The sequence below is a fragment of the Sphaeramia orbicularis genome, chromosome 9 (genome assembly GCF_902148855.1).
Source record: "Sphaeramia orbicularis chromosome 9, fSphaOr1.1, whole genome shotgun sequence".
NCBI classification, from domain to species: domain Eukaryota; kingdom Metazoa; phylum Chordata; class Actinopteri; order Kurtiformes; family Apogonidae; genus Sphaeramia; species Sphaeramia orbicularis.
In genome coordinates this window covers 23,187,341-23,210,940 of record NC_043965.1, presented here as the reverse complement: position 1 = coordinate 23,210,940, position 23,600 = coordinate 23,187,341, and the positions used below count along the sequence as shown (strand labels likewise).

The 23,600-nt window shown below is 39.3% G+C and overlaps 2 protein-coding genes across 3 annotated transcripts; both read left to right on the top strand.

Moving 5' to 3' along the window:
• Positions 1-902: 902 nt before the first annotated feature.
• Positions 903-5,761, top strand: tmed7 (transmembrane p24 trafficking protein 7). Of its 2 annotated transcripts, XM_030143462.1 has the most exons (4): positions 903-961; positions 1,268-1,473; positions 2,910-3,155; positions 3,743-5,761. In XM_030143462.1, the coding sequence occupies exons 2-4, from the start codon at positions 1,315-1,317 to the stop codon at positions 3,977-3,979; spliced, it is 642 nt and encodes a 213-aa protein (XP_029999322.1). In that variant the 5' UTR covers positions 903-961; positions 1,268-1,314; the 3' UTR covers positions 3,980-5,761. The 2 variants fall into 2 exon arrangements, with proteins under 2 accessions (XP_029999322.1, XP_029999321.1); XM_030143461.1 differs by lacking the exon at positions 903-961 and having other exon boundaries at positions 1,075-1,473.
• Positions 5,762-6,122: 361 nt separating this feature from the next.
• On the top strand, positions 6,123-13,959 carry fem1c (fem-1 homolog c). Its single transcript, XM_030143167.1, has 6 exons — positions 6,123-7,480; positions 9,169-9,338; positions 9,469-9,657; positions 9,880-10,391; positions 10,964-11,140; positions 12,029-13,959. The coding sequence occupies exons 1-6, from the start codon at positions 6,937-6,939 to the stop codon at positions 12,291-12,293; spliced, it is 1,857 nt and encodes a 618-aa protein (XP_029999027.1). The 5' UTR covers positions 6,123-6,936; the 3' UTR covers positions 12,294-13,959.
• Positions 13,960-23,600: the final 9,641 nt, after the last annotated feature.

The window sequence follows — 23,600 nt, the reverse complement described above, 5'->3', positions numbered from 1 at the left end:
TAAAATTCAATCAGCTGACTCCTACAGGGCAATACAAACCAGCTCTGTCTGACTATTATTTTATCAAGATGTTAATTGTCATCATCACCATCATCATGATCATTAAATCAATATAAACAATGAAAGTGTGTGTACAGTGCAGATATGAATAAGAATACATTAACATGTGCATGTGATGTATGAAAAAACTAGAATAACAAGAGGAATAAAAGGAAGTATTTAGCTGAGCAATAAATGAGAAGATTGCTCTTTATGATATCCAAACTGAGAACATTTGTCACAGATGAAAACTTGAACCTGTTACACAGAACATTAGAAAACCTACATCTGGTGGTATCATCGACATATGATACCACCAAGAGAGGTTCCTTTAAACTATCCACCAAAGAACCACATAGCTAACTATTTGCAAGTACATATCATTACACACCCCCACATTGATGTAATTGGTCTTCAATTAATTTACAAAATGTTTTCTTTTGATATACAGGTAAAAGAGGAATTTACTTAATTACTTTAACAGTGTTTTGAGTTTGAGTTGCATTAAGTTAAGCACAATTTAATTTAAATCTACCAATAAGACATGCCTCAGACCATTTAGAAAAAAAACAATTAGCTGTTGAGCTTAGTGGGGTTTATAATCATATCACTAAAAGATTGACACGCGAATGAAACAGAGACCTAAAAAAATTGAGCAGTTCAGTTAATTACTACATATAATATATATGTGTAGTGTGTTTTTAAGACAGTAGCAGCCACGTTGGAGTATACTGAAGTACCGGGGGGACGGTACCATTTATAAGAACGTAGACGTTGGCCACGTGATCTAATTTTGCTCCGCCTTCTCCGTTATTACCAATGGGAACGAGATAGAGGCGGGAGTTTACTGCTGGCAGCCAATGCGATGCCACGTTTGTTCTACGTTACCTTGCATTAGTCGCATCCGGGTGAGCAGTTGGAGGTGAGTAGCTATTGCTGACTGAGAAAAATAATAATATTTACGAAACGTTTCTGAATGAATTTGACTTTACATTAATAACTACGAATATGCATACGATACAAGAAAACACTAGCTAGAAAAAAATTGTACGACGCCTGAGTGTTTTTTGTTTTTTCAAACATAGAGGCCATTCGTCCGGCTAGTTAGCTTTAAGCTAACACCTTGTCGCTAATATCAATGTCCGGGTTTGCTTTGTCACCGTTTTTTTCCTCTTGTCACAGTCTGTATTGATTTTTGCTTGATGTCTGCTCATGTTTATTTTGGCAGATCCGCGGGGGTTTTTACTTTGAAGCTGTTGGCTCTCGGTCTTCAGGATGTACGGATCTCCTCGGGTGCTGTTGCAGGTGCTGTGGGCCCAGCTGCTCTGTGGATGGGTGTTGGGCTCTGAGCTAACTTTTGAGCTACCCGACAATGCTAAGCAGTGTTTCTACGAGGACATCATTATTGGTACCAAGTGTACACTGGAGTTTCAGGTGAGTGCACAAATTTTTATGATGGCTATTTTGGATGAAATGTCAGTGGTTATTATTTGTACTAAAATGTACAAAGAACTTGCCAAGATCTAGATTAGGAACAGCTATATATGACAAATAACCACTTAAGTGACCATTTTTGGATGACTAAAGGTACTGATAGAAAACATGTACTTACACGTACGTTTACATGTAATTAAAATAGGGGTGTGGATGATCAGTACTTTAACACAAGCAAAACATCTGTATCAGCAAAAATTCTACAACAGACTGACATTTTTTTAATGTATGTGTATACATATATCTGTGTATGTTAGAAATGTTTTTGTTATTTAATCCTCCATTTGTGCTAAGGGAGCATTGAAATCATCATCATGACAAAATAGCAATAATATAATGGTGTTTTAATCCACACTGTTTTTGAATTAAATCAAATTCAGCCATAGAGAGTTATGAACCAGATGTTATGTACTCAACAGTTAAAAACCAAGCACTGCTATTGATAAAATAATGCCTTGCCAATAGCCTGCATGATATTAAGGCCAGCGCTGGCTGATACCATAGCTGCTCAGCTGATATATATATATATATATATATGTGAATCTGTAAATTGTTTATGTAGTTAGTAGAGGGTAGACTTTTAGGACCACACCTTCAACCAAGTGTTTGTTCACTATATATAGTCATACAGTGTAATGTTAAACATAGTTCATACATGTCAGACAATCACCTTTTGGGGATACAGAAAACTGCTCAGTAATACTGTATCAGACCTGCATATACATGTGACTTGTGCTAGATTTGTGATTATTCTACCTTGTATGTAGCCTTTGTGTGGATTTGTTTAAGAAAAGCATATTGATTATGTATTTAGGGTGGCAAGTAATAATTATTTCCGTTATGCATTAAAAGTAGTTTAATTAATTCATAGCAAAGACAAATATGCAACTACACCATTAAATTTCCTGTCCTCTGCACAAGCAGAATTGTATTCTAATGTGCAGTGGAGTATGGATTGGTTTGAACAGCTCTTAGAAGAGCTTTTTATTCAACCAACATTCCCAAACCTGAAGATGATTTATCGAGTCAATGAATCATTCATCTTTCTGGTTTTGTGTGAGACAAGAGGAGCACAAAAACTGGGCAGTAAAAAAAAATGTTTTTGCAGAAAAGAATACGGAAATGATTCATCTCAGATTTTTTTTTTTTTCTGTCAGCTCTTTAGTTTGTTCTTGCATATGTTTCTATGTATAATTGTGGCTAACACCTAAAATGGCCTGAGATATTAGCAGATATTGTTAGATTATTATGTAATTTAACACTAGGTTGAATTGCAGGAGTTTGCCTTCTCCAGTCCTTTATCCATACACTGCATAATAGCTAAAAAAATTTGTGTCATCATGTCATTGAATAGAGGGTCTTTTGTGTTTTTGAAGGTGGTGACTGGTGGCCATTATGATGTGGACTGTCGTCTGGAAGACCCAGACGGCACTACACTCTACAAGGAGATGAAGAAACAATATGACAGTTTCACATTCACAGCAGCCAAAAATGGCACCTACAAGTTCTGCTTCAGCAATGAATTCTCCACCTTCACACACAAGACAGTTTACTTTGACTTTCAAGTTGGCGATGATCCCCCACTCTTCCCTAACGAGAACAGAGTCACTGCTCTCACCCAGGTAAGCTCTGTTTTGTGGAAGTTGGCTTGTGTGTTTGTATAATTACATATGAGGCGGGGTGAGTTTAATTTCCAATTGGATGGTGTTTCAATCATATACTATGATACTTCCTCTGCGGTTGGGTACCTGCAGGTCCTGTGGTCAATGTCAGTGCTTATATCTTTTATTTAGAACTGTTTGGATCTTTCAGTGGTTTGGTGTTTTTCATTATATACAAAATTCTCCCTCTTTCTTTTTCTTTCCTCAACATATAATGTGGGGGGTAAAGTGATCAGAATGTCTGTATACCATCGTTTTGTTTCTGTTTAAAAAAAAATACAATAGCATCATATTTGCTACACTTTACTAACTTTCTGGTTCCTCTTTTCAATTTGATCTCTCATCCACCTGTGTTGTCTGTCACATTTTTTGTCATTGTTTTGTTGCCAGAACAGAACAACAAAAGCATTCAGTATTTTTCTAGTAAAGTACTGTGCATCTCTGGTGTCATTCTGCAAACTCAGTGAAACTAAGCTATGACTACTTTTCTATTTTGTGGGGGCTGGGGTTTATACCATCCTCTGACAGCTCTTGTTTACAATTTGCAGATGGAATCAGCCTGTGTGTCCATCCACGAGGCCCTGAAGTCGGTCATTGACTACCAGACACACTTCCGCCTCCGTGAGGCCCAAGGTCGCAGTCGGGCAGAGGACCTCAACACCCGTGTGGCATTCTGGTCCATTGGGGAGGCCATAATCCTTCTGGTTGTCAGCATCAGCCAGGTTGTCCTGCTGAGAAGTTTCTTCTCTGACAAGAAGACAACTACAACACGTGTCGGATCGTAACAATCTTCAAACCCTTGGATCTGATTCATCACTCTCTTCATCTGTACCTGGACTCATGTGCATATGGTGGTTAGAATAGTAGTGCTGCTCTGAATTTGGATCATATCAATCTGCCAGGTTTTACAGTCTGACATGCCATCTTCATGCAGCACGGCTGTTCTTAACAACTTTATGCATATGAGTTTAGGAGCTTGAAGTGTTACTTGTAACTATTTGTATTTATGGCAGTTTAAGGAGCTAGTCATGTAGTTCAAGTAAACTTCAGGTACTTAAAATATAATTTGTTAAGATCCAGATCAGATATACTTTATTTGTCCCGTTGAGGGAAATGGGTTCCTCTTACTGTGTTTTTATTCTTAATGTCCTTTTTTTTTCTTCTTTTTTTTGCCCAGTTCTGCCCCAGTCATCTCATACCTACTGTCACTGATCTATTATCCGTTCTACAGTCATACAATGCACTGAAACAACCGAGAGAGTTGAAACTAAGAATTTAAGGGTGCTTTAAGAAAAAGATATATTTTTCTTATGAGCTTAGTATTGGTTATCAGTAAATGAACCTGACAAGACAAAAAGCATGTCCCCTCACAGGTTGCATTGGGTTATAAAAAAAATGTCTTGTATATTTTCTTGTTGTGTTTATTAAACCTAATCTGCATTATGTGGGAGGCTAAACATCATTAGCTTCATATGCTATCGATAAACTGTCAGAGAGAAAATGCGTTGCAGAGAGAAAGTAAACTTTAATCTAGTATGAGCTCAGACCTGTTGTAGAAATCTTTGTATTTGGTTTAAAGGATTGAACATGTAAATACAGATGGGCTCTCTGGACAACATCCAGATCCAGTATCATATTTTTTAATGTGTAAGTCTTGCGGGTTTTCAGATCTCATTAAAGTCACTATTTGACCACACGTAGGTCAAGTATCTCTTTAAAATGTCCCCTATTACATTTATGTGACTGATGGAAAAAAAAACACATTGTTCTGTTTGAAAAATCTACATTTTTGCCAACTGTGTAAGTGCACAGGCTTGTTACAAAAATCTGTATTTGCTTCCCTACAACATTGCATCTGTCTTTGCTATTCACTACCTAATGCCATAGAAATTTCATTGGTTCATACTGGTTTTATACTGCGCTGTTTTGCTATGTGAGAACCTGTTTTGTAATTTTGAATTGCAAGTTTCCCAGACAGCTGAAACATTACCTTAGAAAAACACAAAGGAAGAAAAATGTTGACAGCCTCTGCAGAATGGCCTTGAATATTTTCAAAATTACTACTTTAATTTTTTTCAAAGGACCTGGAAGAAGCACTCCATAAAGTCAGACTTAAATTGGGTAATGTCACTCCATTCAGGAAAGACAAAACACAGTTCCCTCTGTGTTCATGGATTTTCTTGTTTGCTCAAACTCTATCATAAATATGACGGACATTGGTATCCTGCAGCACACAACACAATAATTCAAGTGGCTGTCTTTATGTGCTTCTTTCCATAACTCGATGTGAGAGACCAAAATGATGCATATTGACTGTATAGTTTGGCAGATGTTTACAAATATTTTAAAGCTACATTAATAATGTTAATTTTTTCCAATATTTTGTTTTGGGTGGGCTTTTTTCTGTACAATGTTTTCCCCATCATATGTTTATTGGTTGTGCATTGTTGGCATTTCTCTTTTACTTTATGCACTGTCAGGTTTTTTGGTCACTCAGTCAGGTCTGAGGCGCTCTGGGAACTTGTTAAGTTATTGGGATGGCTGAATAAAATTTGTGTTTAAATGTCTGGGTATTTATGTGTTCATTTATTTTCAATGAGAGCTGTAGTTTTGGGATCCTCTGGTCATGCTTGTTTTATCCTGTAGGGAGTGATATTATCAAGGCTATGGCATCCAGCGTGGTTGAATGTGTCTGTGTTACGGTAAATACGGGCTGAATGTGGTAGAGTTTGTTTTACCGCATAAGTTTCCTTCCATGGTGGTAATACGACAAAAGATTTAGCAAGGAGTTTCCACTGTATTTCTCTTTGTTGGCGTTACTGGAAACGTCAGAGTGTTGCCGCTCTATGATTGGTTGCTTACACGTCAATCACCGGCTGTAGTCGAGAAAAAAGACTGCGTCGGGTTTACGATCTGACAGAAACCGAGTCGTGATCATCCGGTCGAGCCGTGGGTGGACAGCCTGCCCGAGGTACCTTCCCCTTCGTTGAGATTATTGTTGTGCTACTACATGGACGAAATTCATGCCCTTCTTGGGGTAGCGTCTCTTCTTTGGTTCTCAACGCGTACGTAAAAGAAAAACGACACGGTTTTTTGTCATATTCGCCGCCTGTTTATCTGAACCACAGACGGAACGTCGTTTTCCCAGGCTAAGCTAACAGCAGCAGCCCAACGGGTGGGGGTGGATTCCTGTATTTCGGCCCTTGGAAAGAGAATATAAATATCGTCCCGGGGGATGTCTTGAAACTATGACAAGCGCAGGAGTTAAATCTGATGGAGGAGAGCTTGTTGGAGGAGACGACATGTCAGTGGATGAGTATCGCTAGACCGATCAATAAGGAGGTGTAAAGTAGTTACGCTACGCGGAGCTTGTTGGTTAGCGAAATCGATCAAGGAAGTTGACTAGCCGCCTAGCTAACTCGGCGACAGATGCACTACTGGACAAAGGGTCGCCTCAAACCTCTGACTTTTAATTCAGTTTTAAGATTTTCATATAGATAGGAGGTTGCTGACGACAAAAATTTTCCGTCTTAATATTCAAAGTCGCGACTTGCTGTGCGCTTTAAACCAAAAGGTGAACTAGGTTAGCTTGTTCCCCATTAGCAACTCAGTCAGCTTGTTGTAAACAAAGGGTCTCAGACTCCACCTGGGTACAGCAGCACTACACCTCTAGTTAACCCCAGCAGACTGTGTCCTGGGCACCACTGTCTTTTTTATTTATTGGTGATAAGAGCTTCCGGAGATGGATTTAAAGACGGCAGTATTCAATGCAGCCAGGGACGGAAAGCTCCGGCTGCTTCAGAAACTATTAGAAAACAAAGATGGACCCGAGGTGATCAAATTGATGGGCGAGAAGACAAACGGGGCCACCCCGCTCCTGATGGCCGCCAGATACGGACATCTGGACCTGGTGGAGTACCTGCTGGAGTGCTGCAGTGCCCCCGTGGAGATCGGTGGGTCAGTGAACTTTGACGGGGAGACAATCGAGGGAGCGCCCCCTCTGTGGGCCGCGTCCGCCGCCGGTCACCTGAAGGTGGTCCAGTCCCTGCTGGGCCACGGGGCCTCTGTCAACAGCACGACCCTCACAAACTCTACACCTCTGAGGGCGGCATGTTTCGACGGTCACCTGGACATTGTGAAATACTTGGTGGAGCACAAAGCTGACTTGGAGGTGGCCAACAGACACGGCCACACATGTCTCATGATCTCCTGCTACAAGGGGCACAAGGAGATCGCGCAATACCTGCTGGAGAAAGGTGCAGATGTCAACAGGAAAAGTGTCAAAGGTGTGTATGTTCACGATTTAAGTGGTTTAAGTAAGATAAATGAATGGATAAATTATGTATTTTATTAAAACGACAGCTAGACGTTTTAGAAACCATAGCTATGAGGATACAATAGTGATGTTGCATATGTGAAACATTTGTCTGTCTGTGTCTGAAGTGAGTCAACAGAATAACATGACCTTCTGGTTTCACAAGGAAAAGTATGAAGATGACTGCACTGGCTGGAAGGGGTTGTATGGGTGTGCCTGGAAAGGGATAGTTTTTTCTTGATTTTTGTTAATGGTTCTTTAAAAGATGTTGCAGTGACTTCAACGGGTGTTTTAAGGCTAAATTCATCTTAAAATGCCATATACTGGTTCCTTAGAAAAGAAAATAGTGCCCTAGGGAATGTTGTATATTAAGCACTTAAACACTGCTGAGTCGAGAGAAACTTTGGAAGGAGGAAGTTCTGATCCACCATTGCTTTGTATTGGCACCTTAAATTAATGTTAATGTAAGTAAATTTTAGTTGTAACTCTTTTTCACATGGAAAGATGGTTCCACAGTGTTTTCAGAAACTTATTGAACTGTACAGTAGTCTATTTGTGAATATGCTGAGTTTATTCTAAACAGTAACACCCAAGTACTGAAAGTGCAACATTATAATACACAACAGGAGTCTAAATTCCTCTGCATTTAGGTTATGCTTGAGAACAGGTTTGCACAGTTGGACTGTCCACATCCGCTTCTTTGTTGTAGTTCATTCTTGATCTGAGCTAATCTGCTCTGTGGCATTGAATACTAAATTCACTGACTTCAATACAATTCTCACATAGCACCAGTGTTGAACAAAGTTTCTTTAGGATTAACCCAGCCTGCTTTGTCTTGTCCATCTGTGTTGAAATGGAGGAAAAGCTGATGTTAGTTTAAGAAAAATAATTTTGGTAATTATAATATCACTGATCCTGTTTTCTTAAAGAGTTGGATGAAAGCGATCAGTGTCATTTTGGCAGAAACTGAAGATTATAAATAAATGTTAATCCCAGACTAACCCTGTTTGGTCTTGTCTGCTTGAATATGGATTAGCCTCAGTGTACTGAGAATGGACAGAGTACAACCAAGGAAAGCAAAGCAGCAGTACACAGGAAAGTTTCAAATAGAATAGATATGTGGTACTTCCCATTGATTGAATTCATTGTTGTTGAAATTAATCGAACAGTTAAATAGATGCTAGGATTATATTTTGCAGTAGGGTTAAAGCCTTACATGATATGATTCTGTCTCCAAACATTCTATCTATCCACACAGATCAGGTTTGTATCCACCTTCAGAAACACTGATATGTAGGCAGGGATTGTTATGTTCAGTTTAATGAACCTCCATTCTGTATAAACATACATGTGTTTCCATATATGGCTCTTTGGAATACCATAGTGTCTTAAATCACTACCTAACCATATTACACCTATAATGTGCCACACCTACTAAGTGAAAGCAAAAGAAAGAGTTTGAAAACACTGCAAAATAAATGGACAAATCACTGACTTTGTTTTACTTTACACATACATTAAGCTTGTACTCCAATTTAAAAAAAAAAAAAAAAAAAAAAAAAAACAGCTAACCTTCTTTGGGGTAACACTTGGTTTTCATTGTGTGTAAATACCATAATCTGCAGATTATAGTAAAATGCACATCCCCTCTGTCTGTAGGCAACACGGCGCTCCATGACTGTGCAGAGTCGGGCAGTCTGGAGATTATGCGGATGTTGTTGATGTATGGAGCATCCATGGAGCAGGACGGCTATGGCATGACACCGCTGCTTTCTGCCAGTGTAACGGGACACACAAACATTGTAGACTACCTGACGACGCACCAGCAGGTTAGGGTTTCCATCTCCCACAGCGAATACAAATCCCATGCTGTTTAAGTGCTTCATTTTGTCAACACAGTGAATAAATTTTAGAATCAGCTCAGTTCTTGAGGCCAAAACTGTTTGTTTTCTTCTGCAGACAAGCCACAAGGAACGAATTGATGCTCTAGAACTCCTCGGAGCCACATTTGTGGATAAGAAAAGAGATTTGCTCGGGGCTTTAAAATACTGGAAGAGAGCCATGGATCTCAGGTACATGGACAGTAACAACATTGTCCATAAACCAGAACCTAAGCAGCTGATCATGGCATACGACTACGCAAGGGAGGTGAGTAATAAATAGACTCAAGACTTTGTAAAATAGTGTGTATTTAAGTGCGAAATGTGATTTGCTATGGCCAGACTTTGATAAATTGATCATGTACTTTATAAAATACTCATTTGTTTAGATGTGCATGTCTCATGTAAGGCAGGCCTTCATGCTGGTTGCCTCTGAAAAGCTGATCTTTCTATAAACTGCATGGACTTAATTTGGTAAACTTCTTCCTAGGTAACAAATGGAGAAGAGCTTGACGGGCTGATATCTGACCCAGATGAGATGCGCATGCAAGCCCTGCTAATCCGCGAGAGAATTCTCGGCCCGCAGCATCCAGACACATCGTACTACATACGTTACAGAGGGGCAGTTTACGCAGACTCTGGGAACTTTGAGCGCTGCATCAATCTATGGAAGTACGCTTTGGACATGCAGCAGAGCAACTTGGACCCTCTGAGCCCCATGACGGCCTCCAGTCTGCTGTCATTCGCAGAGCTGTTCTCCTTCATGCTCCAGGACAGGGCTAAAGGGCTGCTGGGGACGTCTGTGTCATTTGAGGACTTGATGGGGATCCTGTCCAAGAGCGTGTTGGAGATCGAGCGAGCGGTGAAACAAAGTGGGCCGATGCCGCCGGATCCTGCCCAGCTCAGCAAAGCTTTGTCAATCATCCTGCACCTCATTTGTCTGTTGGAGAAGGTGCCATGTACTGCAGAGCAGGACCATTTCAAGAAGGAAACAATATATAGGTAAATTAATTTTCAAGTCAATATCTGTACAGAGGAAAAAATCCCTCTGAAATGGCCCTTGTAATGTTTTGTAACTCATATTATGGCAGTTTGAGGGATTATTCTGACCTATTTTTCAAAATAGTCATGCCTTCAACTTATTTTGGTACGAAGAAATGGCACAAATGAGGAAGACCATGCACATAAGTGAGATTTGCAGACCTGAACTAAGCCTTTCTGCCTTGGATGGTATCTACTGTAAAACCTCTGTAGTGAGGTTTGATGTCAACACTTGGCTTGAAATCCACAGTTGTGTCCTTGACCCCCGTTACCTTGGAAGAAGCAATAATTTACTGTTGGAACGTCTAGCCAGTGACGTCATACTTTAAGCCACCTTCAGAAGTGGTTGTTGCTGTTGTATTCCTCTTTTGCTACATGTCCCAGTGAATTTTGTCAGTGAATCATATACTGTAACCATAATACTTTGATGTGTGGTCCTCAGAGTCTGGTCAGATGGACCTTTTTTTCCCTGTGTTGGTACCCTGATGTCAGTTTTTGACCTCCTTTTTTTTTCCCCTCCATCACTTTTACAGATTCCTAAAGCTTCAGCCATGCGGTAAAAATGGCTACAGTCCACTACACCTGGCAGTCGACCGCAACACTACCTGTGTAGGCCGCTACCCTGTCTGCAAGTTCCCCTCCCTTACAGTTGCTTCCATTCTTCTGGAGTGTGGGGCTGATGTTAACAGCAGAGACGAAGATGACAACAGGTTTGTTATGCGATTTCTACTCAGGTTTCAATTCTTTAATTTACTACCTCAGTTTGTTATTTTTATGTTTATGCAAACTTATTAGAGACGGTATAGCAGAAAGTTGTACTCTGTTCCATTAGAATTTTTATTTTTCCTGTCAAATAAGCTCCAGTTGTGCCATCCTGAAAGCTACCAGATATTAAAGGGTACCTGTTGTGAATTTTCTTTGCAAGCTATTTCAAAAGATCACCTATAATACTAGTGATTCCATCAGGTAACGTGCGTTACATAGCCTGTTGTCAAGTACGCGTGAGTACTAAATCGCTGCTCCGTCAGTCAGGCATGGCCGGTGACATGTTGCCTCTTTCACGAGCTGTTCCAGCACCAGTGATGATGCAGTAATGTTGTGTTGTCTGATTACTTGGGCTGCGATGGACTGGTCACAGACCCCATGCAGCAGACACCAGTCTAAGATGACACATTATTGGTGAGTTCTGGGTCATGTCTCTAGGACAATGGCGGAGTGCAAAGTTTACAGCTGCACCAATAACAAGCACAAACATGTGGTTTCCACTCAGTCGTGCTCACTGACTGCTCACTTGATCATCCGGAAACAATGTGGGTACATCACTTCTGGCAGGTGGTGGCTGCTTCCCATAGGTTCTGCCCCTGCCCTTAATTCGTGAAATAAAAATGTCCAGTGTGGTGCATTTATGGCGTTTTTTTTTTTTTTTTTTTTTTTAATAATAATTTTGTCCTCCTCTTGCTTATACGCAATACACAAAGTATATATGTCGTAAGCATGACCAGTACAGGTACACTTTAAAGTATTAACATTATCATATTGGTCTTTGATGTATTTTCCTGTGCTGTATAACTGATCTTGTGTTCATTCCATCCTTCCAGCCCGCTTCACATTGCAGCATCCAATGGCCATCCTGACATCATGAACCTGCTCATATCCTGTGGGACTCACTTTGATAGCACCAATGCCTTCCAGCAGACAGCCTGCGACCTCCTGGATGAGAAGGAGCTGGCCAGGAATGTCATTCAGCCCATAAACCACACTACGCTGCAGTGCCTAGCCGCCAGGGCCATCGTCAAACACAGCCTTGACTATCGGGGAAACATCCCCGAAAAACTCGAGGCCTTCGTCCTGCTCCACAGATAATAATTTGAAAATTTGAGAGCAGGAGGAACATAAAGACGAGAAGGGGGATGGGTGTGATGGCACTAGAGTGGGCTGAGGAGTGTAATGCCTGACCTGTAAGGTGTGTTGGAGGCTGAAAAGGACAGCAAATTGAAACCGTTTGGAGAGTGTGGACTTGAAGATTTCTGTGCACAAAAAGCCCTCATTCAAACAGTATGGATTAAAAAATACTTGGAATAAATGGAGGAACCAGTGACCCTTTTCTTTCAATCTAACAGAGCCACACTTCAAACTGCTCACAGACCTGTCTGTGGGAATGTATTAGGATTGGACAGCAACATGGACTATCAGATGTGATGAACTGAGCAATGGGTTTATGTATTTTTGCTTTAGAAAATTAGATTTTTTTGCGTATTCCTCAATGCTATTTATTGAATGAAACTTGAGAGATTTTTCTCCATGCTGGCCTCAACTTTGCCTGCTTCTCTCTTCTCAAAGCAAAGATTGAGGCTTTATACAAATGCTGGGACTTCAGGTCATTTGTCCCATCACTGTTGCCAACAGTCATGGACCCTTTCTCAGTCATCTGTTTTTTGTATTTTTCAAATTATTTAGTTACATTATTGTCATGCAAATCTGGATATCTGCCAAGTGGTGTGGATTCTAGCACATAAACTCATTTTTGGTTCCAATTTAGTGTTTAACAGAGCTTTATGAGAAGGGTTTAATGTCTGCAAACACCATAAGTGCTTTATTCTTCCTATGCACAGGCTAGGCTGTTGGAAAGAGAGACTGTTGTATTCTGTGCCGGCACTTGTCTGTGCAATATATCTCTCATGAGTTTTTGTGTTTACCTCATTGCTGCCGTTTCCTTCAGTATCCCCCTTGTTCACTCAAGGAGTGGATTCAAAACCATTGTACTGATTGTTGTTTGAAAGGTGAATGAAACTGAGTGATTTTTGCGTGAGTGAGAGTGAGTGTAAGTGCCACAGGGTGTGTTTCTTGTATGCAAATGTTTTGAGCTTTCGATAACTGCGGACAAGAGTTGGGTGAAGTGGCACTCATGGAGATTCCATAATGCACATGACTGCCACTAAAAACCCACAGCGGCCAAACTGTCTTCAACCGCTGGAGTGTGCAGGCTTGTACACAGAAGTGACCTCTTACAGTTCATACATGGTCGACTTTTAAATGCCATTTTGTTCTTTAATGATTTCGATCAAAATATAAGCCTGGGAAGGTTACAGCATCGGGCCACTGTGCATGTTCAGCCACATATAAACCAACCAATCACTGCAGAAAACCTTTCATAAGAACTCCTACACTCCAAACTAGACTACGGCTATGACAGTTCTGCTTATTTTGTACAAGTGTCATCCAGTTGTATGACAACCCAGAGGGAGGATGCCTCACTATACAGAGTAAAATAAGGCTTTGTGAACTCTTATTTGCACATTAGCTTTAGATGTGTGGGTTGGAAAAAAGGGCTTTTCATCATTGGTAGGATTTCATGTTGCAGTCTATTTAACCTGACAGTTGAAAACCAGACATAGAAAATGTATGACAACTCCCAGGGCAACTTGATTTGAATCTGCACTTTACTACAGCGGAGTTTAAGATTTGATATGGCATTAATCAAGTTCATGTCTTAATAACCAGTTTGACAATAAACCCATGTTGCACTTGTCATCTTGTCCGAATGTCATTTTCGTACGTTGTCTGGTCTGATCATATGAATTCTTAGCGTAACTGATGTTCCTAAGCTGGTGGTGATGTAATGGACGTACACATCTGTTTCACTTCTGTTTGGTACTTTTCTTGTCTAGGAGCTGATTAGATAATATGTAGTCAGACTAGATCCTGTACAGTCTTCCACTCAAGACAATGACACCATATGATAAACTATGAAGTGTGGATTTCAGAGGCTGATGCATGAGAATACATATGCCTGTGCCATCATCATGTAGTGAGTGATAATGATCAGAATGATAAAGTTACATCAAAAAAAGGCACTTAAGGCAAATCTTATCTCACTATGACTAAGAGTGATGCTACTCTGCTGCTGAGAAATGTTTTTCCTGAACCAGCTGATTGTTTGGCTGTTTCCTTATACGTTCAGATTGATAGAGTTTATTCTTCTGCTCATTTCCTGCACCATCACTGAACAGTGGACTTGTTCCAGATACTTGAACTGGGAGCGGCTGTACTGAGGACCCCTCTGGACTGGAATGTGGCCAGAGAAACCTTTGACATCGCTCATGATGTGCATTCACTCAGTTCCAAGAAGTGACCCCAGTAAAAACAACATGAATTATGGGTTGTTTGCTCAATACTTGTTGAGCAGCTGAGTGTGTGCATCACTCACTTATACTGCACATTTTATCATGAAAAATTCAATGTTCTGTATTGAAATACAAGAGCAAACACCCACTTTAGCACCTCTCCACCTTCTGGACATTTACCAGCAACTCATACGACAAATAAGCCTGAAAAAAAAAGGACTAGTCTACAGTTTTGCTTCGTTTTTATAAATGTCATGTTATCAAGCAGGTTGGTTTACATATTTGAATACTGTTTCCTTCCTACGGTGCCTTTAGGTCTAAGCATAAGCAATTAAACAATATCAGCTGGTTTACACTTAAATCTCAGGAAACAATGATTGGATTGGTGTGTTATTGTATAAAAACCAGAATTTACAGTTTTAAGAAAAACCCTATAATGTGTATTTGCAGTAGATGGTTTGTTAGTTTGTAAGAACATCACAGGAAAACTGTCCTTGTCTGTTCTCTGATCACAGATTTATATTCATCATTTCATAATATTTGATCAAAATGAATGAAAGTGTTCATTTATCACCACAGTTTTTTTCTTCACTTTCCTCTCACAGCTGAACTCACCACCTGTTTCCTACAGCAGCAACGAGTCCCTGAATGTCACACCTATCCTGAATGCTCTGATGAGTCACTGCCAGGATCTGTAGCAAAGCACAGAGTGGGAATTTCTTAATGAGTCACGGTATGTGTGTGTTTTTGTGTCTTCTGGCCAGCTGAGGTGGAACAAAACAGGTTCGGGGTTTTTTTTTTTTGTTTTTTGTTTTTTTTTTTCATACTATCTGCTGTTGTGTGTGGCATAGCAGAGCAGGATTACATAAATCTATTTTCTGGGTTTTAGATTGTGAGTTTGTGATCTCTAGGGACTTTTTAACTACGGTCTAACAAGTATCTACAACACCCAACTATTTAAATCTGACCTAGATACTGTCACTTAACAGACTACAATAGTTCTTGGATCTGGACCAAAAGCTTAGCTGACCTGAGGAAACCAGTGGTGAAAGGAAAAGACAAACACGATGCTGTGGAAGCTTGTTTTTGTTTAGACCAGACTGGAAGGAAAGTTTAATGTCCCCGAGGGGCAATTTGACATACAGATGGCAGTCAATAAAAAGTACAACAATAACCCCGATAATAAAAAAGACAATTAGATCATATCCACAATGCCACTTCAACTCATTGTGAATACAGTAAAAGAACGGTCATAAATCAATAAATCAGCCAGAAATGGATAATCATCGATAGATATTGTTGAGAATGAGTTACAGGAAGAGCCAGAAATGCAGACCTACTTTCAATATCTTCACAGTCAAGGGTTAAAAACTGTTGTAAATTCATGTGATTTACTGGCAGGGCCATTTAGAGGACTGTTGTTACTCTACTGAATTGTGCCTCGTCATAACCACACCCAGGATTACTCTGTAAAGATAGCGCACAGGGTGTCACATGATTATTGATTTGCAGGATTTTATTTTTATCTTGTGTTACACGTGCCATCTGAAAAGCAATATATTACTGTGGAAAATCAATGTGACTCCTCTAACATCATTTTCCTAACCTGTTATCTCAGCTGTGTGAATTTCCATTAACCTATATACTGTGTTCAGGAGGAATGTCAACAGGGCTTGTTTATTAGTCATGTTTAGTTTACGGTCTTATGAAGCAGGTTAAGGCTCGTCACAGTGCAGAGTAAAATATGCAAATGATCATGTGCATGTGAATGGATGCTTAGAAGTTAAAAGTGCTGTGAGTTTACTGGCTAACTGTAATAAAGGTAACAAGTGGTGCCAGGCACAACAACCCCCACCCCTCACACCACAGGTGTCAATCATGCGGCCCGGGGGCAAAATACGGCCTGCCAAAGGGTCCAATCTGGCCCACGGGATGAATTTGTGAAATGCAAAAATTACAATGAAGATATTAACTATCGATGGTATCAAAATCATTTTAATTCAGGTTCCACATACAGACACATACAGTCCAATTAGATTTCAAGTGGGTCAGAACCAGTAAAATATTATCATTATAACCTATAAATACTGACAACCCCAATTCTCTCTTTGTTTTTTTGGTGTAAAAAAGTAAAATTACATGAAAATTTTTACATTACCAAACTATACTTTTACAAAAAATGTGAATAACCTGAACAAATATGAACAAACGGAAATGTCTTAAGAAAAGTAAATGTAATTGTACTAATATTCTGCCTGTTACTAAATGTTTTGTGTGATTGTAATGCACATGAATAAACGATAAACTGATAAACCGAGGCATAATATTGTTAAAAATCGCACTTGTTTTTCTTAAGACAGTTCAAGTTGTTCATGTTATTCAGATTTTTAAGTAAACGTTGTAGATGTAAACCTGGTCATAATATAATTTTAATTTTTTCACTGTTATTATTTTACTGGTCCGGCCCACTGGAGATCAAATTGGGCTGAATGTGGCCCCTGAACTAAAATGAGTTTGACACCCCCGCCTCACACATATTTCACCCATTATAAGTACATGGGAAGATTTTAAAAATTCATTAAGAATTTGAGTGATGAGTTAAAGTTGTCCCATCTCCACAAAAATGCAATTGCCTTTGCATCGTTGCATGCCTGCCGTCTGGTATTGCTGAACTGGACGGGGAAGAACCCTCCTGCCTATGTTCATTGGATTAGAGAGGTGATGTTGGGATTGTACCTGGAAAAAATTAGGTATAAGGTACACGGGTTGGACGATAAATATGACAGAACCCGGTCACGGTTCATAACTTATATGAAGAGCCTGCATTTGCCTGACTCCTTGTTTTTACTTTTTCTTTCTTTCTCACTCTTTGACTGGCATCCTAGTCTTCTCAATGCCCACACTCTGACTGCTGGGATGTTTTTCTTATGCCAGAGGTCCAGAATGTTGGTGGTATGACCAGAATGATCACCACAGATTGGTTTGAGTCTTTTTTTTTTTCGGTCTGTCTCTTTTTTGTACTTGTGTATATTTCTTTTTTTTTTTTTTTTTTTTCTTCGGTGTTCTGTTTGCCCATTTGATGCATGTGTGTTTATGTGGATGTATTTGTGGGGATGCCACCTGGATGGGGGGGGCAAGTTCACAACATTTGAAAGAAATGCTTTAATGATGTCAATGTGGTTGATATGGAAATATGATAAAGTTGTAAAAATAATAAATAAATAAATTTAATTTGAATTTTGACCTACTGCTCCCAAATGTAATGAGATCCATTCTGGGTCACTGGCAATCTATAAAGTCAATTTGGTATGAATTCAACCAATAGTTTTGCTGCTACATACATTTGAAATTTTGCCCATTATGAGTAAGTGGGGAAGAAAAAAAAAGATTTAAAAGATCCATAAAAAATTGTAACTTTGACCTATTTTTCCCAAAATGTAATGAGATCTATTCTGGGTCACTGGCAATCTATAAACCACATTTGCTATGAATTCAACCAATAGTTTTGCTGCTAGAGTGTTAACAAACAAATTGAACCTAAACAATGCCTGAAATGAGCTCTGAGATGCTAGAGGAAAGTGATTTTGCAAACTGTGAGAATAGAACGACACATTTTCAAGCTGGGATTTTTCTTTGGGATATTAGCTGCATAATATTTTGTTCTAGTGCAGCAGGATGGGGGTGTAGTGAGTCAGAGGGTTACCCGCGAACTTGGTGAATTCTCCCAACAGATTCACTGCCAGCAACAGCTTTCTTATGAGAGAACTGAAATAAACAGGATGCAGTGGAAATGTACTCAGAACAAGGGGATAACTGCTGCAAATGATCGTGCTCACCTTAAATCTGAGTCACTACGTAGGATAAAGGCACAACCTTCAGTCAGTGTACACAAGGCCTCACATCGTGGCTTATTTTTGTAGCCTTTTGGCAGTGCTGTCAGTTCAGCCTACTTCTGTCCTCTCTATATTTAGGGCTGAATAATGCCCTGTTGGAAGGCTGTCCTACATTAAGCTTGTGCTGCTCCATCTTTGAATACCTGCAGGTGAACTCGCCTCAGTCAACAGACATCTTCGATCTGTCCCAGTATTCAGCTAAAACTCCACTTCAGTTCCCCAGAGGCTTGAATAGAGTGAGTAATGCCAAAGTCTGATCCACAGGGAAGTGACAAAGTAGAAAAAACAAAACTAAAATAAAAATAAATTGTATCTCTCTGTCCAGTGAAGCTGCAAAAATTCTATATTTAATGTTATTTTTGCATCTTATGGGTCACAACTGAACAAACAGAAAGATTTCTGAGAGCTGTGTGTTGAAAGTGACCAAATATATAAAGCCTTATTTTAAAAAATAATATTTTCCAAGCAGAAAACTACCCAAACCAAAAAAATCTCATCCATCAAAATGTAATGCTAATGTGATATGTGAATGAATCTGCGTCCAAGGACAACGATAAAATAAGCTACTGTCTGGGCTCAAAATGGTTGAAAGAACTTGCCATTAGAAGACAGATGGTAGCTACACAAACTCTGAAGTGACTTTCTTTACTTCCCTAGACCTAGTGATGTATTTTTGTCCTTTGTAGGGGATATAAGTTTCACAGTTTAAAAACAACAACACAGAAAAATTCCTTAAAAAATAAAAGAAAAAATGTATCTGAAAAATCTGTTTCATCACACTGTTTCCAATCAAGGCAATTATTTAATGGTCTCGGTAAGATATTTTTTTTTACTGAAATCAAATCAAATCAAATTTTATTTATATAGTGCCAAATCATAACAAAAGTTACCTCATGACACTTTACATATAGAGCTGGTCAAAACCAGACTCTAAGCCAATTTACAGAAACCCAACAGAATCCTCCAGGAGCAAACACTTGTGACTGGTGACAGTGGAAGGAAAAACTTCCCTTTAACAGCAGAAACCCCGAGCAGACCCAGAGTCCAGGAGGATGGACGTCTGCCTTGACCAGTTGGGGTTGAAGAGAGAGGGTAAAGAAAGAGAAAAAGAGAGAGCGACAGAGATAGAGAGAAACTGGGGGAGAGGGGGGGAAGTAGGGGGAGATACATGGATGCAGTTGATGCACAGATAACTGAACTAGAACAGCTATGGAACTGTATAGTGAACACTACCATAACTATACGGATAAGTGAGTGATGACAGTGAAGGCAGGAGAGAGGCAGGACCACAGCAGCAGGTCCAGAGATGATCCTGGGAAAATCTGTGAGGCGATAAAGCACAGAGACTCCAGGGAAGAAGTCAAGTCAGTAACATGTATTCACTGGGGCGTAAATAGAAGAGAAAATTAGGAGAGAAAAGGTCAGGGAGAAAGAGGAGCAGAGAGGAGGTCAGAGAGGAGGAGGAGCAGAGAAGAGCTCAGTGTATCCAGATGAGTCTCCCAGCAGTCTAAGCCTATAGCAGCAGAACTAAGAGCAGCCTGAGCCATCCTAACTATAGGATTCATCAAAATAAATAAATAAATAAATAATCTGATGGTTTCATTGGGACCATCAGATCGCTATGAACCACCAGCCATCACATGTCATCCTCTGCAGCTCTAAACCGTCAAACCAGATGTTTGGAGGTTAATTACTGGACTTTAGATGACGTTCTTACTCAGACATGGATCTACAGGAGGCCAAGGTGGGACAGCGCCACCATAGACGCTTGTGCCCCACTAACCTTTGTGTTCTTAAAACTCTACATTTTGTATCACTTTCTTAGAACCCCTTTAATTTAGGGTTGTCAAACATATGGCTCACGGGCTGAATTTGTAAAGTATGAAAATTGCACAGAGAACATTGGCAGTCAAGGTTGTTTTGATCATAAATTATATATTTTTCAGTTCCAGATGCCTGTTACTAAATGTTTTGTGTATTTGTAGATCCACTGCGATCTATAAGTTGTAATGCACATGTTAATGATAAGCTGAGGTATAATAGTTTAAAATTGCACTTATTTTCTTTAGGAATTTCAGGTTGCTCATAGTTGCCCAGGTTATTGACATTTTTTTGTTAAAGATAGTTTGGAAATGTAGACATTGTAATTTGACTTTTTTTTTTTTTGCGCTGAAACAAAGAGACAAATTTAGAGTTGTCATTATTTATAGGTTATTACCCTGCCCCTCCCAAAGGGGAGGCAAGGAGGATTGTTTTTGGTTCGGTTTGTTTCTTTGTTTGATAACACTTTAACAGCAAAACTACTGGTTGAATTCATACCAAATTGGGTTCATAGATTGCCAGTGACCCAGAATAGATGTGAACTAAAATGACTTTGACACCCCTGCCCTAATACATGATCTGGTGGTCCGCTTTCATTTTTTTCCTTTGTTTATTAAATCTCAGAGTTTAAAGAAGACTGTTACAAGCTTGTATGACACCTCTCTCACCTGTTGAGTTGGACTTTCAAAAATGACTTTGTTATTGTAGTGCTTGGTGAAGTTTACCATTTTACCGGGGCCGCGATTCAGTATTTAATTCAGTATTTATTCACCCATGTCATCACCACTTGCACATGGCTTTTAACCCCTTGCAGCTCTGACCTTTTTGTCCATTTATGGTCACTTTCAGTTCGAACAGCCAACATAGCCATTGTCGAGTCATAAATTACCGGCTTCAAAATGTCAGTTCAGAAATCAATGGGTGATTTAATGGTGTCTGTTGTTCATCAAGAAAACTTAACGTGTTGATTTAGGGCTTGACTTCCTAATAACTTACACTATAATACCTCTTTTGTTGATATTTTGTTCAGTCGATTTACATATACTGTATAACCCTAACCCAATTCCCACACTCTGTCCTTCCATGCACCAAGTCCTATCACCATCCCTTCACCTCTCCATGTAGATTCTTGTAGGTCCACCACTCTTTTTACTCTATTTAAGCACACCGCTAGTAAGAGGACCCCTTCATGGACTGTACTGAGGCATGTTAATCCAGGTCTTTGGTGCCATCCCAATCTGAATGCCACTGTTTTAATGACCTAAATGAACTGCTCCACAAACACTCTGGAGTTCAGATAAGTTTCCACTCGCTAGATGGTGTGGCATCCTTCATTCGAGTGCCCATCTGCACTTTGTTTTGGACACATCTACAGGACATGGATGAACCCCCTTAGGCATTCAGCCACGGGATAGTAAATCTGTCCGCACTGGACTTTTTAAACCGCTGTGCCGAATCACCAAAGTCCTGCACTGTTTTCTTGTTTACTTTGATGGACTGACACTGCATTGCCGTGGATGAAGGCAGCACCTGCTAAATGTAAAATGATAAGGTGGTGACTGAGAAAGTAGCACTGGGAAAACGCTACTGATTACATAAGAGCCCATGTGGCTAAAATAGACAGGCAGGGTATTAACATGGGGATCACTGTGGTCTGAAACTGATACTGGTCTGGACCAGGCACCATGGTTTCTACCCTGCTCTGTCTCTTTCTGCCTCTCTCCAACGCAGAGCTCTGATTGGACCAGAGGCCGGGCTAATTGTGTGAGTGTGTGTGAGGCAGAGAAACAGTAGAAGATGAATTGTTTGTGTGTGTTTGTGTTTGTGTGTGTTTGTGTGTGTATGTGAGAGAGAGAGAAAGACTGATTGCTGTTCTGCAAACTGTGCGCTAGCAACACAACTTTCCACTTTGAGTCAGCTGTCAAAACACCGCACACACATATATATTTAGAGAGAGAGAATTAGCTGGCATGGCAGTGATTATAATAACAAATACACAAATTCACTGCACACAATATGCAAAGAACGCACACAAAAGAAAATCCTCTGCTGTTATTAGCCAGACACTTTTCTTCAGCTGAATCATTCATATGAACTTTCATTTATTTTAACCCTTTCATGCATTTTGGTCACTACAGTGGACCGTTATTCTCCAGCTGTTCTCTTGTATATTTATAGGTTTTGTTGTATTAGTTCCATATCAGCCAACACAGTGGACACTTATGCAACATCCCATAATACACCGCAATTCATACCATTACTATAACTTTGCTGTTCTTGATAAACCTGATCAGCAGTAACATGTTTAAGTGTAAATCAGTTGTTATTTGTTAGATAAAAAGAGTTGTTCTTTGCATATTATATGAGGTAATAGCTAGCATTAGAGTATGTTAAAATGTGAGAAAACATCAAATTGGCAGCCTTAAAAATGTTTTTATTTCATTGTTTTCATTTTACTTCCTGATATTGGGTTTTAAATACATGTTTCTTTACTTAAAAAGTTAAATGCATGGACATTTTTGTAACTCCATGAAAAAAAAACTTGATTGCAATTTTTTTTTATGCCTAAGGAGATATAAAAACACTCCAGAAAAAAAAAATCTTGACTAAGGTTCTCATAATTCATGCATGAAAGGGTTAATGAATAGTCTTGTATTCATTTTCTATCACCATTCTTGACATATTTTTAAGGTTTTAATGCTTCCTCAGTTGCCCTTTTTTTTTTTTTTTTTTTTTAATAATTTTTGTTATATTACCCGATGAACGATGAAAATGAGATGCATATTCTGATGTGATTATTTAACAGATGGGGATGCATTTTAAAGAAGTTCTACAAGTTTTATCTGTGAGAATATTCGAAGTCCAGCTGGAAGATGAGATTTTAAGATTTTGAATGTGTTTGTAGATGCTTTAAATGGAAGTTTGTGGAGCTGAAATTAGCTTGTGTTACAGGGAAATGAGACACAACTTCCCTTTCCTTGTACCTACTTTGATATTTCTCTGAATGCAGATCATTTTCAGAGATAAAAACAAAACAGGTTATACTGACTGTGCTGATAAAGTTGTTATTGAATAGAATAGAATAGAATAGAATAGAATAGAATAGAATAGAATAGAATAGAATAGAATAGATGCCCTTTATTGTCATTGTACAGGTACAACAAAATTATAAGTGTAATCCTCTTTAGGTGCCATAAAAGTATAAATAATGTATAAAAGAGTATAAAAACTGAAAAATAAAAAAAATAAAAAATAAAAACTGGATGGCATAAATATGAAAAAAAGCAGCATAGAAAAGCACCATTGTAAGTACAAAAAACACATAAAACATT